The sequence below is a fragment of the Camelus bactrianus genome, chromosome 18 (assembly GCF_048773025.1).
Source record: "Camelus bactrianus isolate YW-2024 breed Bactrian camel chromosome 18, ASM4877302v1, whole genome shotgun sequence".
Lineage (NCBI taxonomy): Eukaryota > Metazoa > Chordata > Mammalia > Artiodactyla > Camelidae > Camelus > Camelus bactrianus.
The window spans coordinates 4356552-4368620 of record NC_133556.1 but is presented as its reverse complement, the minus strand read 5'-3'; the positions used below and the strand labels follow the sequence as shown (position 1 = coordinate 4368620).

The window sequence follows — 12069 nt, the reverse complement described above, 5'->3', positions numbered from 1 at the left end:
TTTTTTTAATGGAGGCACTGGGGATGGAACCCAGGACCTCGTGCACGCCAAGCGCGCACTCTACCACTGAGCTATACCCTCCCCCCAACAATGTTTACTTTTATTGGGACTTTCTTAACCTTTCTTCCTAAACACCTTTGAAGAATACCACCTTGCACCCACACGGCCTTCCTGGGGTTTCAGCTCCATGGGTAGGCCTGTGGTCAGTAAAAATGATCGTCCTAGGAGGCAGAGTAAGTCATTTTATTAAACCTTCTGATTATTTAATGAGGTGGCAAGGCAGATAAGAACAGGGTTTTTTAATCTTTTAAAAATAACTCCCTATAGCATTATGACTAGTGAAATATTTTCGCCCCCAAATATGTTAAGCCTTAAAATATAATGCTGTCTGCTCAATCTCAAATCAAGCCAGCATGTCAACATTCCTCAGAAAACGTACAATTAACGCGGGAGATCCGTGATTAATCCAGGGGACAAAGAGGCAGTTTCCACATGTAATAAAGTGAAACAGTAACGATTAGACATCATATTTAATATGGTGTTTTTCTAAATTTTCTGCAGAATATTTCATCACTGTACAGATTATACTGGGGCTAATTTAAATACCCACCCTGCTTATATGGAAAATGTGTTCTCTGTAAGTCCTGCCCCTTATGTCTAAATAGCCTAAGTGAAAATCGCCTGGGCCACAAACTCTTTTCACCAACACCCCAAACATGGCAGCGGTGATACCTACCATCTAATCCCCCAGCCCTGTTTGATGTTGTACACCCAGTCGCCCTCATACCAGGAGGTGCCGTCTTGGTTGTAATAAATGGAGCCCTAGAACAAAGAATATCATTTTATAAAAACCAAGCCTCAAAAAGCAAATTTTTTTAAGGTAAAGATAAAAATGTATAAATTTAAGGAGCCTAAATGATACAGAAGTCAGTGTCATACTTAGGCAAGACAGATAGTCCATATTGTTTCTGTTTTGTGATCAAGAATATGGTAAATTGAGCAACCTAACTGTCCAACGACAGATGACGATAAAGAAGATATGTACACACACACACACACACACACACACACACACACGGAATATTACTCAGCCATGAAAAAGAATGAAATAATGCCATCTGCAACAACATGGGTGGACTTAGAGATCATCATACAAAGTGAAATCAGAGAGAAAGGCAAATACCATATGATCTCACTTATATGTGGAATCTTTTTTAAAAATAGTACAAATGAACTTATTTACAAAAGAGAAAGAGACTCACAGACATAGAAAACAAACATGATTACCAGGGGGAACAGAGGGAGAGATATATTAGGAATTTGGGACTAGCAGACACAGACTACAGTATATAAAATAAACAAGGTCCTAATGTAAAGCACAGGGAGCAATATTCAGTATCTTGTAATAAATTATCATGAAAAAGAATCTGAAAAAGAATACATATATATATATATGTGTATATATATACATATATATGTGTATATATATGTATATATATAACTGAGTCATTTTGCTGTACATCAGAAACTAACACAACATTGCAAATCAACTCTACTTCAATTTTAAAAAATGGTAAGGTGCCCACCAAGCAAGAATGAGATGTTACAAATCAATTAATCCTTAAGAACAAAGTATCACATGAAGGCATGAAATGACTACAGCCATTATATTCAGTATATTCATTATATTCAGTAACCAGAAGTTAAATAAATACCTAAAGAAATCCTGTTTTGTTGTCACCTAAAGGTGACTGAAGGCCCCTCTCTTTTGCGTACCAAAACCGTTTTACTTATTTTACTGTCCCTGAGCGTAAGTGAACGTGGCACTTTGATGACTCCTTTCAGGGCGTGGTACCAGCCACTGTGCAAGGTATTCAGATCTACACTGAATGCCCTCAAATTGCTTGTTTATTCACTGGTTTATGCCTGTGTGTGTGTGTGTGTGTGTGTGTGTGTGTGTGTGTGTGATTCCTCTATCTTCTTCCTCATTATCAAACTAATCTGTTCCTCCCTGCAACCACCCTGGTGCCTCCATCTAGAAGTTACCATCCCCCACCCAACCAACATGTCAGAACTGATCTGCTACAAGCTAAAAACACAGAATCCAAGGGAACTGTCTAAATCTGAGTAAAGTGATCATTATAATGACAGACTTTTTCTTTTCTTGTGACATTTTCTACAAACACTGCTCCAGTATTTTATCATCCTATACAAAAGTGAGACAGTACCCAAAATGACAACCTTGCTTATAAGTGGCTATAACCTACATTTGCTGGCGAGAATGTAAAACGGTGCAGCCACCATGGAAAACAGTTGGGTGGCTCCTCAAAATGTTAAACGTTGAGTTACCGTAAGACCCAACAACTCAATTCCTAGGTGTATACCCAGAAGAACTGAAAATAGGTACTCAAATCTTTTCACTCATAGTCACAGCAGCATTACTGACAGTAGCCAAAAGAGGGAAACATCCAATGGATAAGTGGATAAACAAAATATGGTACATCCATACAGTGGAATATTATTCGGCCATAAAAAGGAATGAACTACCTACAACACAGATGAACCTCAAAAGGGTGATGCTCAGTGAAAGAAGCCAGACACAAAAGGTCACATATTGTATGATTCCATTTACATAAGATGTCCAGAATAGGTAAACCCATAGGGACAGAAAGCAGGTCAGTGGTTTCCTGGGGCTGGGAAGGGAGCGGGGAAGAACTGCCTAACAGGTGTGGGGTTTTGTTTTGGAGTCAGGAAAATGTTTAGGGATGAGACAGAGGTGGTAGCTGCACAATATGGTGAATGTACTAAATGCCACTGAATTGTTCATTCCAAAATGGTTAATTTCACGTGACGTGAAGTTCACCTCAGTAAACAAAAAGTGAACAGACCTTTAACAGCCCCACTACTTCCCGCCCTCCGTGTCTGCACATCCTGTTCACAGCCTCACCCACCTTCCCATGTCTCTTGCCATGGCACTGGTGGCCGATGTAGGACACGGGCTGAGTGCCGCACTTGAATGTGCCAAACCCGTTCCTCATGCTGTTGAGCACTTCTCCTTCGTAGGTGCTGCCGTCCAGCCACGTGTAGATGCCATGGTTCATGGGGAGGTTCTTCACAAAGTCCCCCTGGGGCAAAAATGCCATCAGAGTGGCAGGAAGAAAGCAGTAGGGAGATCCCTCACCTGTGAGTGTCCTTGACTACAAACATCACTCCAATCTCTCTTCCCATGAAAACAGGTGGATATCTCACCTCCCTCCCCAGCTTCCACCTCCTCCTCCCTTCTCTACACGCCCATCCTCCCTCGCCTGATCTGCCACCAGGCAGAAGCCCAGGCAGAATAAACTAACAGGAAACCTGTGTGCAGACCAAGCTCCAAGAAGCTAGCAGGTGACATGGTGCAGTGGTGGCTTCCAAGCCTCGCCATGGGAGCTTTAGATTCTGGAACCTACCTCGAGGAGGCTAATTCACTGGCCCCATAAACCCTCTTGACTGGGCTGGTGGCAGGGGGACCAGGGGTGTGGGTAGGGGTCTGTGTCCGTAAGAATGAGCCCCATCTGACTTCCAGAGATGTGAACCAGAGGCCCAGGCCAGGAGGCAGGTGTCTGGAGGGAAGGGAGTTTCCCGGCAGAGGCTGGCCTGAAACCATTGTTGGGACCCAGTCCTCCAGCTCCCCTGGGCTTCAGACCTTCTCTCTGCTCCGTGACAGTGAAGGTGGACCCTCCCCTCGCTCTCCCTCCACCTTGTCTCCCACTACCTAGTCCAGTTAGGCATCGTCTTGGCCCAAACTTGCCTGTTTCCCTCACCTGGCTGTTATTTGAATACGTGCTTTCTGTGCCTCTGTTTTAAATACCTTCATTACAACTTACAAACACCATCACATAAGCAGCTGTACAATTGCAACTTTCAGAACAGTGTTTCAGGCACACACGCTATGTATGCGTAGGGGTTGAAACCGGTGCTCATTCTGGGAGGCACTGATTTAAAAATATATATTCCCCTGAACCCAACAAGACAGGCTAAGTGAAACCCACACAATGGAACACAAGCATCCCGTAAAAATAGGCACATCTGGCTGAATGGACAGTATTTCAGCTCTAGGAAATAAAAGTGCAGAAGAGAGTGTGTAACAAACCATTTTTTGTAAAAAAAAAAAAAAATGGGAGAGACTAAACACATGCACGTATGCTGGCCATGCCCAGAGCACACAGAACACCTCTAGAACATCCAGACCAAACTGGTGACAATTTAGAGGGTCCTGTGCAGTAACGAGTTCCTTTGGTTTTGTGCCTTTCTTTTAACCCATATGCTGAGCTACTTTTATGAAACTAGTGTGTTTAACTTGGGGAACCTGACCATTAAATCTCATACTTAATAAATGCTGGAGAGGTGTGGAGAAAAGGGAACCCTCCTACACTGCTGCTGGGAATGTAGTTTGGTGCAGCCATTATGGAAAACAGTAGGAAGAGTCCTCAAAAGACTAAAAATAGACTTAACTATATGATCCAGCAATCCCACTCTGGCCATACATCTGGAGGGAACTCTAATTCAAAAAGACACCAGCACCCCCAATGTTCACAGCAGCTCTATTTACAGTAGCCAAGACATGGAAACCACCTAAATGTCCATCAACAGATGACTGGATAAAGAAGTTGTGGTATATTTATAGAATGGAATACTATTCAGCCATAAAAAGGGGGGAAATAATGCCATTTGCAGCAACATGGATGGACCTGGAGATCGTCATTCTGAAAAAAAAAAAAAAAAAAACAACCTTCATACTTAGGAGTATAATGCATTATGTGCTTTACCTCATATTTCAGTCCATCGGCCCAGACATAAGTCCCTTGCCCGTGCAGGAGTCCTTCTGAAAACATACCCTTCAAAACAGAACAACAACAAACCCTTAGGCTCGATCTTGATTTTATACAACTGCCGCCCACGGACTCCACTTAGAACAGAGCCACGTTCACCAGAAATTAACACAACATTGTAAACTGACTGCACTTGAATTCACAAAAATAAAGAACGGGACCACATTCCACAGATCTGCTCACCGAGTGTTCAGCTTGGAGCTGGCCCACACTGGCGTCCATCCTGTTCTAAAAAGGATCCGAGGAGGAGTCCCCCAAAAACCCAGTTCCCTAAAGTTTACACCAGGCAGCGCTGTGCAGCTGTGACACGGAGCTGTAAATTCAGGCTTCCTCTGCTAACTAAGCTATTGGAAAATTCTATAGTTCAAAAGAACATCATATGCTTCAGGCTTTGTGTTTCAAGGTTTAAGGGTTTTGGAAAATTATTTAGACTGGACAGGCCTGGTTAAACCCATTATGTGGACATCAGAAAGGATGACGTTTTTGAAGTTTACACTTCGTTTTCCTTACTGGGAATTACCGGTGCATGCGCGTGTGCGTTCACATATACGTGTATGTACACAATATACAGTTGTCAGTGCTGTTCGTTATGGAGTGTCTACTGTTTTTGTATAGGAACTAGTCGTTAAAAACTTGACACACCTACACGTCTAAATGCAACCAGAGGAAACAAGGATAAAATTACATCCAGTTCTTTTTCAAAATCACCTTTTTAGAGGAGCTGGGGTCAAGGCTTGGCGGCTGGGGAGAATCGAGAATCGATGTCAACAGTGCACTAAGTCAGTGATTCTCAAACCCCACAATGCATTAGAGTCGGGGGGGGGGCGGTGAAAACACAGACTGCTCAGCCCACTCCCCACCATGGAGATTCTGATTCACCAGATCTGAGCTGGGACCTGAGAATTTGCACTTTGAAAAAATTCCCAGGTGCTGCTGCTTGTCCCTGGGAACCCGCTTTGCTAACCACCACCCTAACCTCAGGAGCAAGAAGACCATTAGAGCATCTACTCTGGTTCACGTGGGCGCACGTCAGGCCGGGCTGGTGCTCAGGAACTGGGGGGAAGCCACGATTTTGCGGATGCAGGCTGCGGCTCTTGGCTGGACTGGGGAATCAACTGTGGTCGTGATGAGCAGCATTTTTAACAAACTAGAACGTAAAGGATGGCACCCATCCACGTGGGGAGGGTAAGTGCTTCGTGACAGGCTTGTTTTGATGGTCTCTCTTTAGGAGGTTGTGATGTGAACGTGTGACAGACCACAGCTGACCCATGTGGGGCACGGGCCTACTGTTGGTTCCCCCTCCCCTACAGTTTAAAGGAGATGGGGGCGGGGTGGGTGTAGCTCAGTGGTAGAGCCTGTGCTGAGCATGCGAGGTCCTGGGTTCAATCCCCGGTGCCTCCTCTAAAATAAATAAATAAATAAATAAATAAATAAATAAATAAATAAATAAATAAATAAATAAACCTAATTATTCCTCCCCCCAAAAATAAAAAAACTAAAAAGGAGATCGAGCTAATTGATTGTCCTTTAATCAAAACAACTGGAGGGTAAGGGAGTTTACAGAGCAAGCAGCTGGCAGTGAGGGAGGGGCTCCTCTAGAAACAGGGGGCTATTTGCTCCCCATCAGGGGGAGGGGCGAGGCCAGGCTCGAGCTACCGGGTAACTGCGAACCTGAGGGGACCCAGCCGAGCACCCAGACGAGGCTGTCATCACGTCCTCAGCCGACCAGGAGGGGTTTACCCCATGGGAACAAGCACTAGGTACCTCGGCATTATATACACATCGGTGCCTCCTAGGAGCACGATCGTGATGAAAGAAGACTCCAGTCAGGATAAAGAAACACTATGAATGCTGAAACCAGCAAAGGCCAGATGGTACAGTCATTTTTATATTATTCAGCCATGATTGATGGTGTTTTTAAGAGTTTTTACAACAGGAAAATGAACACGTTGTAGGTTAAAGGGAAAACTTGGGGCACTGAAACCTCTGCCTTTTAACCTCAACTACGAAAATATGTTCTCCTACAATAAGCACATATTTCTTCGATAATCTGAACAAATGGATGGATGGATGGATGGATGCGTCCACTGTGATATTATTGATAAGGGCAAAAAATGAAAACACCCCAAAAGTATCTAACAATCAGGGTACAGTTCTGAATGGTAAATTAAAACACCATGTGATATTTAAAATAGTAATTATGAAGGAGGGGATGGGGAGTTAGTGTTTAATGGGGACAGAGTCTGGGACGATGAGGAAGTTCTGGAGATGGACAGTGGCGATGGTTGTACAACAATGTGAATGTACTTAAAGCTACTGACCTTTCACTTAAAAATGGTCTATTTAATGTGTATTTTACTAAACAAAAAAAACCCTTTTAAGTTATAAAAACCAGGCATCAATACAGCAATGCGTTCCTGAGGGAAAAAAGATTCAAGACATGACCCACACAATTACTATTCCCAGGTAACAACACTGCTACATCCATTCAAGGAATAAAAGGGACACAGCAAACTGAAAACACTTATGGCAAAAGGATGATGATACTGGGATTTTACCATTTGTTATTTACTTCACTGACCTTAATGTGGTTTGTACAATAAAACTTGGGAAAAGGTAAAAAAAAAAAAAAAAAAAAGGTAAAATGACCACTTCAGTTGTACCAAGTTATGTTTTAACAGTAAAATGTGTACTCTCGGCCCAAAGTAAAATCATTAAGTACTTCCAATTTCTTCTGAAGAATCAATGGGCTTTACCCCACACAGTCGTCCCCTCCAGCCCCCAAACGTGTAACTCACGTGGTAGGTACCGCCTCCTTGAAAGACGGCAAAGCCTTCCCCCTCGTACCGTCCGTGGACTTTTCCCCCTTCATAGCTGCAATGAAATAAATGAAACGTAGCACAGGGAACTATATTCAATTTCTTGTAATAACCTATAATGAAAAAGAATCTGAAAATGTATGTATATTTAGATATATAACTGAATTTCTCTGCTGTACACTTGAAACTAACACAACATTGTAAATCAACTATCCTTCAATGTTTAAAAATTCTAATGTTACAATATGAGGAAACTACTTAAACATAATAGACCATTCACGGAAAAAAAACCACCTTATATGATTTTTAAGAATGAAATACTGAAGTCAATTTCGTTAAAATCAGGAGCATGATGGGATTCCTGCTTTGACCACCAAATATTCAATAGTGTTTTAGTGCTTCTAATTCATGCAGAAGGTCAAGAAACAAATAACTGATGTGTAAATATTGAAGAGTTAGGAAATTATTTTAATTTAAAGATTAGGTGATTATTTACCCATAAAACCCAAAAAGACTTTATTCAGATTAATGTGTGGTGGTGGTAAGCTGTGGGAGGGAGGTGATTCACTCTTAAGATAACTTTGCATTATCTCATTCATCAGAATGAATACACAGCATTTCAGTAATTAAAAACAATGAATAACGAAAATGCAAAAGATTCTTTTTTTTTTTTGGTAGGGGGAGGTAATTAGGTTTAGTTATCTATTTATCTTAAGGGAGGGACCGGGGATTGAACCCAGGACCTCATGCATGCTAAGCATGTGCTCTACCACTGAGCTATACCCTCCCTGCTAAGAAAATGTAAAGGATTCTAAAAAAAGAATTCACAATAGCTCAACGCAGTGCTGTCAGCGACGGCCCCCCTCACCCCCAAAACATGCATGCAAGTTTCCTGGATCCTGACCTGCTCTGAGTCCCTCTTGTGTCAGGGCAACTGCAGGTCCCACCTTCCCTGAACACATTCAGGGCAGATGCTGACACTCTGCTGAACGTCCCTAAAAACAGCACAACGTGGGTCATGGTCAGGCACGGCCTATCTCGACCATATTTCACACTTCCCCAGATACTTCTGTAGTGCTCAACCCAGAGCTGGCACACAGCACCTCATTCATAAACGGCCGCGGACATCATTCAAGCTCTAAATCTGGATGGAGCACCTGCAGGGCCTCAGGTCTGCTGTTTGAACCTCTGGGTGTCTCTGCTCCCAAGGAAGTTTCAGCCTGGCAGAGAAGCTGGGACTTGTGAACAAATCATAGTAATTCATACAGAATACAGATGTAATACATATTACGTATATAGTAACACATAACAGAAAGTGATAAAGATGATAAAAGAAGTTTCAAGGAAAGTTACTTCCTTCTGGGAAGAATTAAAGGAAAAGAGTGGGTGGGATCTGGTCAGTCAGAAACGAGGGATTGGGGCAGAGTACAGCTCAGTGGCAGAGCGCATGCTTAGCATCCACAAGGTCCTGGGTTCAATCTCCAGTACCTCCTCTAAAAATAAATAAACCTAATTACCTTCCTCCACCATGAAAATAAGGTAATTAAATAATACAATAATAAATAAATAAAATATTTTTTTAAAAAAGAACTTGAGGCTCAGAAAGGTTCGACAATGGGGTTAATGTCACACAGCTAAGACACAAATCCAGATAACTGCACTTCAAGTCCCGCAGTCATGGCTTTGGGACACAGGGAGTTTGAAGTTCAGTAGATGATGTCCAGGAGGGAGATAAAAATTTGAACCTAAAACTCTAGGAGAGAGAATAGTGCTGAAGTCATAGATTTTCACAGCCACCTAGGGAGACAGAGGTAAAGCTACAATGTGAGATGACTGACAGAGGGGACAGAGAGCATGAAAGTGGTAGAACAGGGAGATGCAGCTCATTAAAATCGCCTTTCAGGGGTGGGGATGCAGCTCAGTGCTAGAGCGCATGCTTAGCACGCACAAGGTCTTGGGGTCAATCCCCAGTACCTCCGTTTAAAAAAAAAAAAAGAGAGAGAGTAAAAAAAATTTTTTTAATAAAAATCACCTTTCTACCATGAGTTTGGTCAGAGTGGGCTCTTCATACTGGGTGGTATGTTCATTCTGCAGATTTTCATTTATGGACTCTCTCTTGAGCCCCGGTTCCTTGAGCGGCACATCCAGGGGTGGTGAAGCACCTGGGGGCATATCTTGACTCACAGAGTTGCCATCTTGTTTGGAAAACACTGGGTAATTGGACACAGACAAGGGAGAGCGGGCAGACTTATCCCCTTTTTTGTCTGCTCTTTTCTTTTCTTTCACCATGGCTTTTAGAAGACCTCTGTTTTACTTTACATGTATATGAATCAAATGACTCCTTTGGTTGAAAGCTGTTTGTTTCAAGACGTCAATGAGTTTTATCTGAAAAACAAAAACTACATCTCTAAAATACTTAAGGGTTTCAGTCATAGTTACAATTCTAGTTTTACAACCCCAATGTCATTATTGTTCTCCTAAAGCCTGAAGAATGAATTACAAGTATCCAATATCATCAGCTTAAAAAAATACAATTTTAATACTGCATTGGCTATTTCCTAAAAAAGTTTTTTTCTAACTTAGAACCACTGTCTACCATTTCTTTTCAAATAGTGTACAACAAAGAATAGTAATCCTGGGCATGAAAAACAGCCACTTAACCTCTGAAGTCTTATATGCCTCCAGTTCATACTTTAGAAGCGGATCTCTTCACACAACAGCGTTGCTAGGTGCTCAGGAGCTGAATTTGGGCTCCTGGACTGCCCATTCCCAGCTGTAACTTGATGTCCTTTGGTTTCTGATGTCGAATAGGAATAACAGTCCCTTGTCCGGTTGTAAGGATTACTGGAGATGATACACCAAACCCCTAAGTGTGCGGCAGGGAGCACACCTGATAACAGAGTGATTATTAGGTCACTTTCCTGTTTTTCAACTTGAAGTCATCCTAGAACAGGACTATCGTTGATTTAGTGACTCTTACGTCAAACAAGAAACCTTGTGCTAATTATTTGCTCAAGGTCACAGAGCTGACAGGCAAGGCTCCAAAGCCCTAGTTTTCGTGGCCCTCCAAAACTGGCCCCACTGAAGACATGCCAGCCCATCAAGCAGGACGCATAGGTGAATCCTGGACTGCAAGGTCCACCTGCACGTCCCCAAGGGGTGCATTGGATGCCTCCTGTCTGGATGGCATCCTCTGGACACCCCGCGCGTCCGCTTGACCCCTCCTCTAGACTTTGCTCTTATCAACATGGTCCTGCTTCTCTCTGCCTTCAAAACCCCATTACTCTTTGCAGCCCTGCACCCCCACCTCACGACTGAAAGCGAAGCAAGCTGCTCTCGCTTCTAAACTCTCGTGACTACAGGCTCTCTGGTCCTCCATCAGCGACGTCTGAGCTGCTAATAAAGCAAACTTCGTCCTCCTGGCGTGTTTCCTAGTGACTTTTATATAGCTTCTGTTCTCCCCGGCTTGAGACTGTATGTATTATCGACCGTTTACAGCACAAAAAGAGGGCGCATTCTCTGAGCCCAGAGCTCCGGGCTGGGTCATGCCCCTCCCGGGGGCCTTCCCCGCCCACGGCGCACCGGTTCGGGTCCTAGGAGGCCGCGCCGCTCGGGGAGGAGGACCCGGCCCAAACCGTCACGTCCGCCATGGCGCATGCAGGGCCACCAGCCTGGGACCATGAGACCCCGGGACCCAACACGGCGCTCACCTCGCTCGGGACGCCGCGCGCTCGGTCAGGCCGGACGGAGACGGTGCGGGGCAGCGCGGCGTCCCGACCGGCCGGTCTCCAGGCAACCACACCACCCACACTGCCCCGCTCTTAAAGGGGCCGCCGCACGTGCCCTGCCCTGCTGACCCATTCGGGCAGGTAGAAATGTGGAGCTGGATGCACCTGACCTAGATTCTCCAAGCTCTGCTAATTGCCGAGCGGCCTCTCAGCCTCTTCACGGTAACACAGGCATAATTCAGGCGTTCAGTTTTCCATTGCTGTAAATAAGTTACCCCAAACTTAGTGGCTTAAAGCAACACAAAGTTATCATCTCATAGTTCCGCAAATTAGGACTGGTTCCTCTGGCTGCTCCAGGTATCTATTCCCTTGTTTTGCCCGTTTCTAGAGGCCACCTTCCTCCAGTTTTGAAATCAGCAAGTTCATCTCTCCAGTCCAGCTGGGTAAAGTTCTCCACCTATAAGAAGTCGTGGCCTAGACTGAGCCCACCCAGCCAACCCAGGATAAGTGACCCATTTCGTGACCTTTCCCTTAGTCACACCTGCAGGGCACATACTCAAGGGTTCTGGGGGTGGGGGGAGGGGCTGCCAACCCCAAAGCCCAATTTGCAGAGTTTTTGCGAATATTAAATGAGATCCTGCAGACAGGTCC

At 44.1% G+C, this 12069-nt stretch overlaps 1 protein-coding gene across 6 annotated transcripts in view; it reads right to left on the bottom strand.

Moving 5' to 3' along the window:
* Positions 1-11843, bottom strand: part of RSPH10B (radial spoke head 10 homolog B) — a 39648-nt gene extending 27805 nt beyond the window's left edge. For 3 of the 6 annotated variants that reach the window (XM_045503784.2, XM_045503789.2, XM_010965687.3), the window contains exons 1-6: positions 11401-11502; positions 9723-10075; positions 7670-7745; positions 4809-4877; positions 2952-3125; positions 737-822 (exon numbers count right to left, since the gene is read on the bottom strand). In XM_045503784.2, the coding sequence (XP_045359740.2) occupies positions 737-822; positions 2952-3125; positions 4809-4877; positions 7670-7745; positions 9723-9979 (662 nt within the window). In that variant the 5' untranslated portion in view covers positions 9980-10075; positions 11401-11502. The other 3 variants (XM_045503795.2, XM_074345628.1, XM_074345629.1) reach the window with 3 other exon arrangements.
* Positions 11844-12069: the final 226 nt, after the last annotated feature.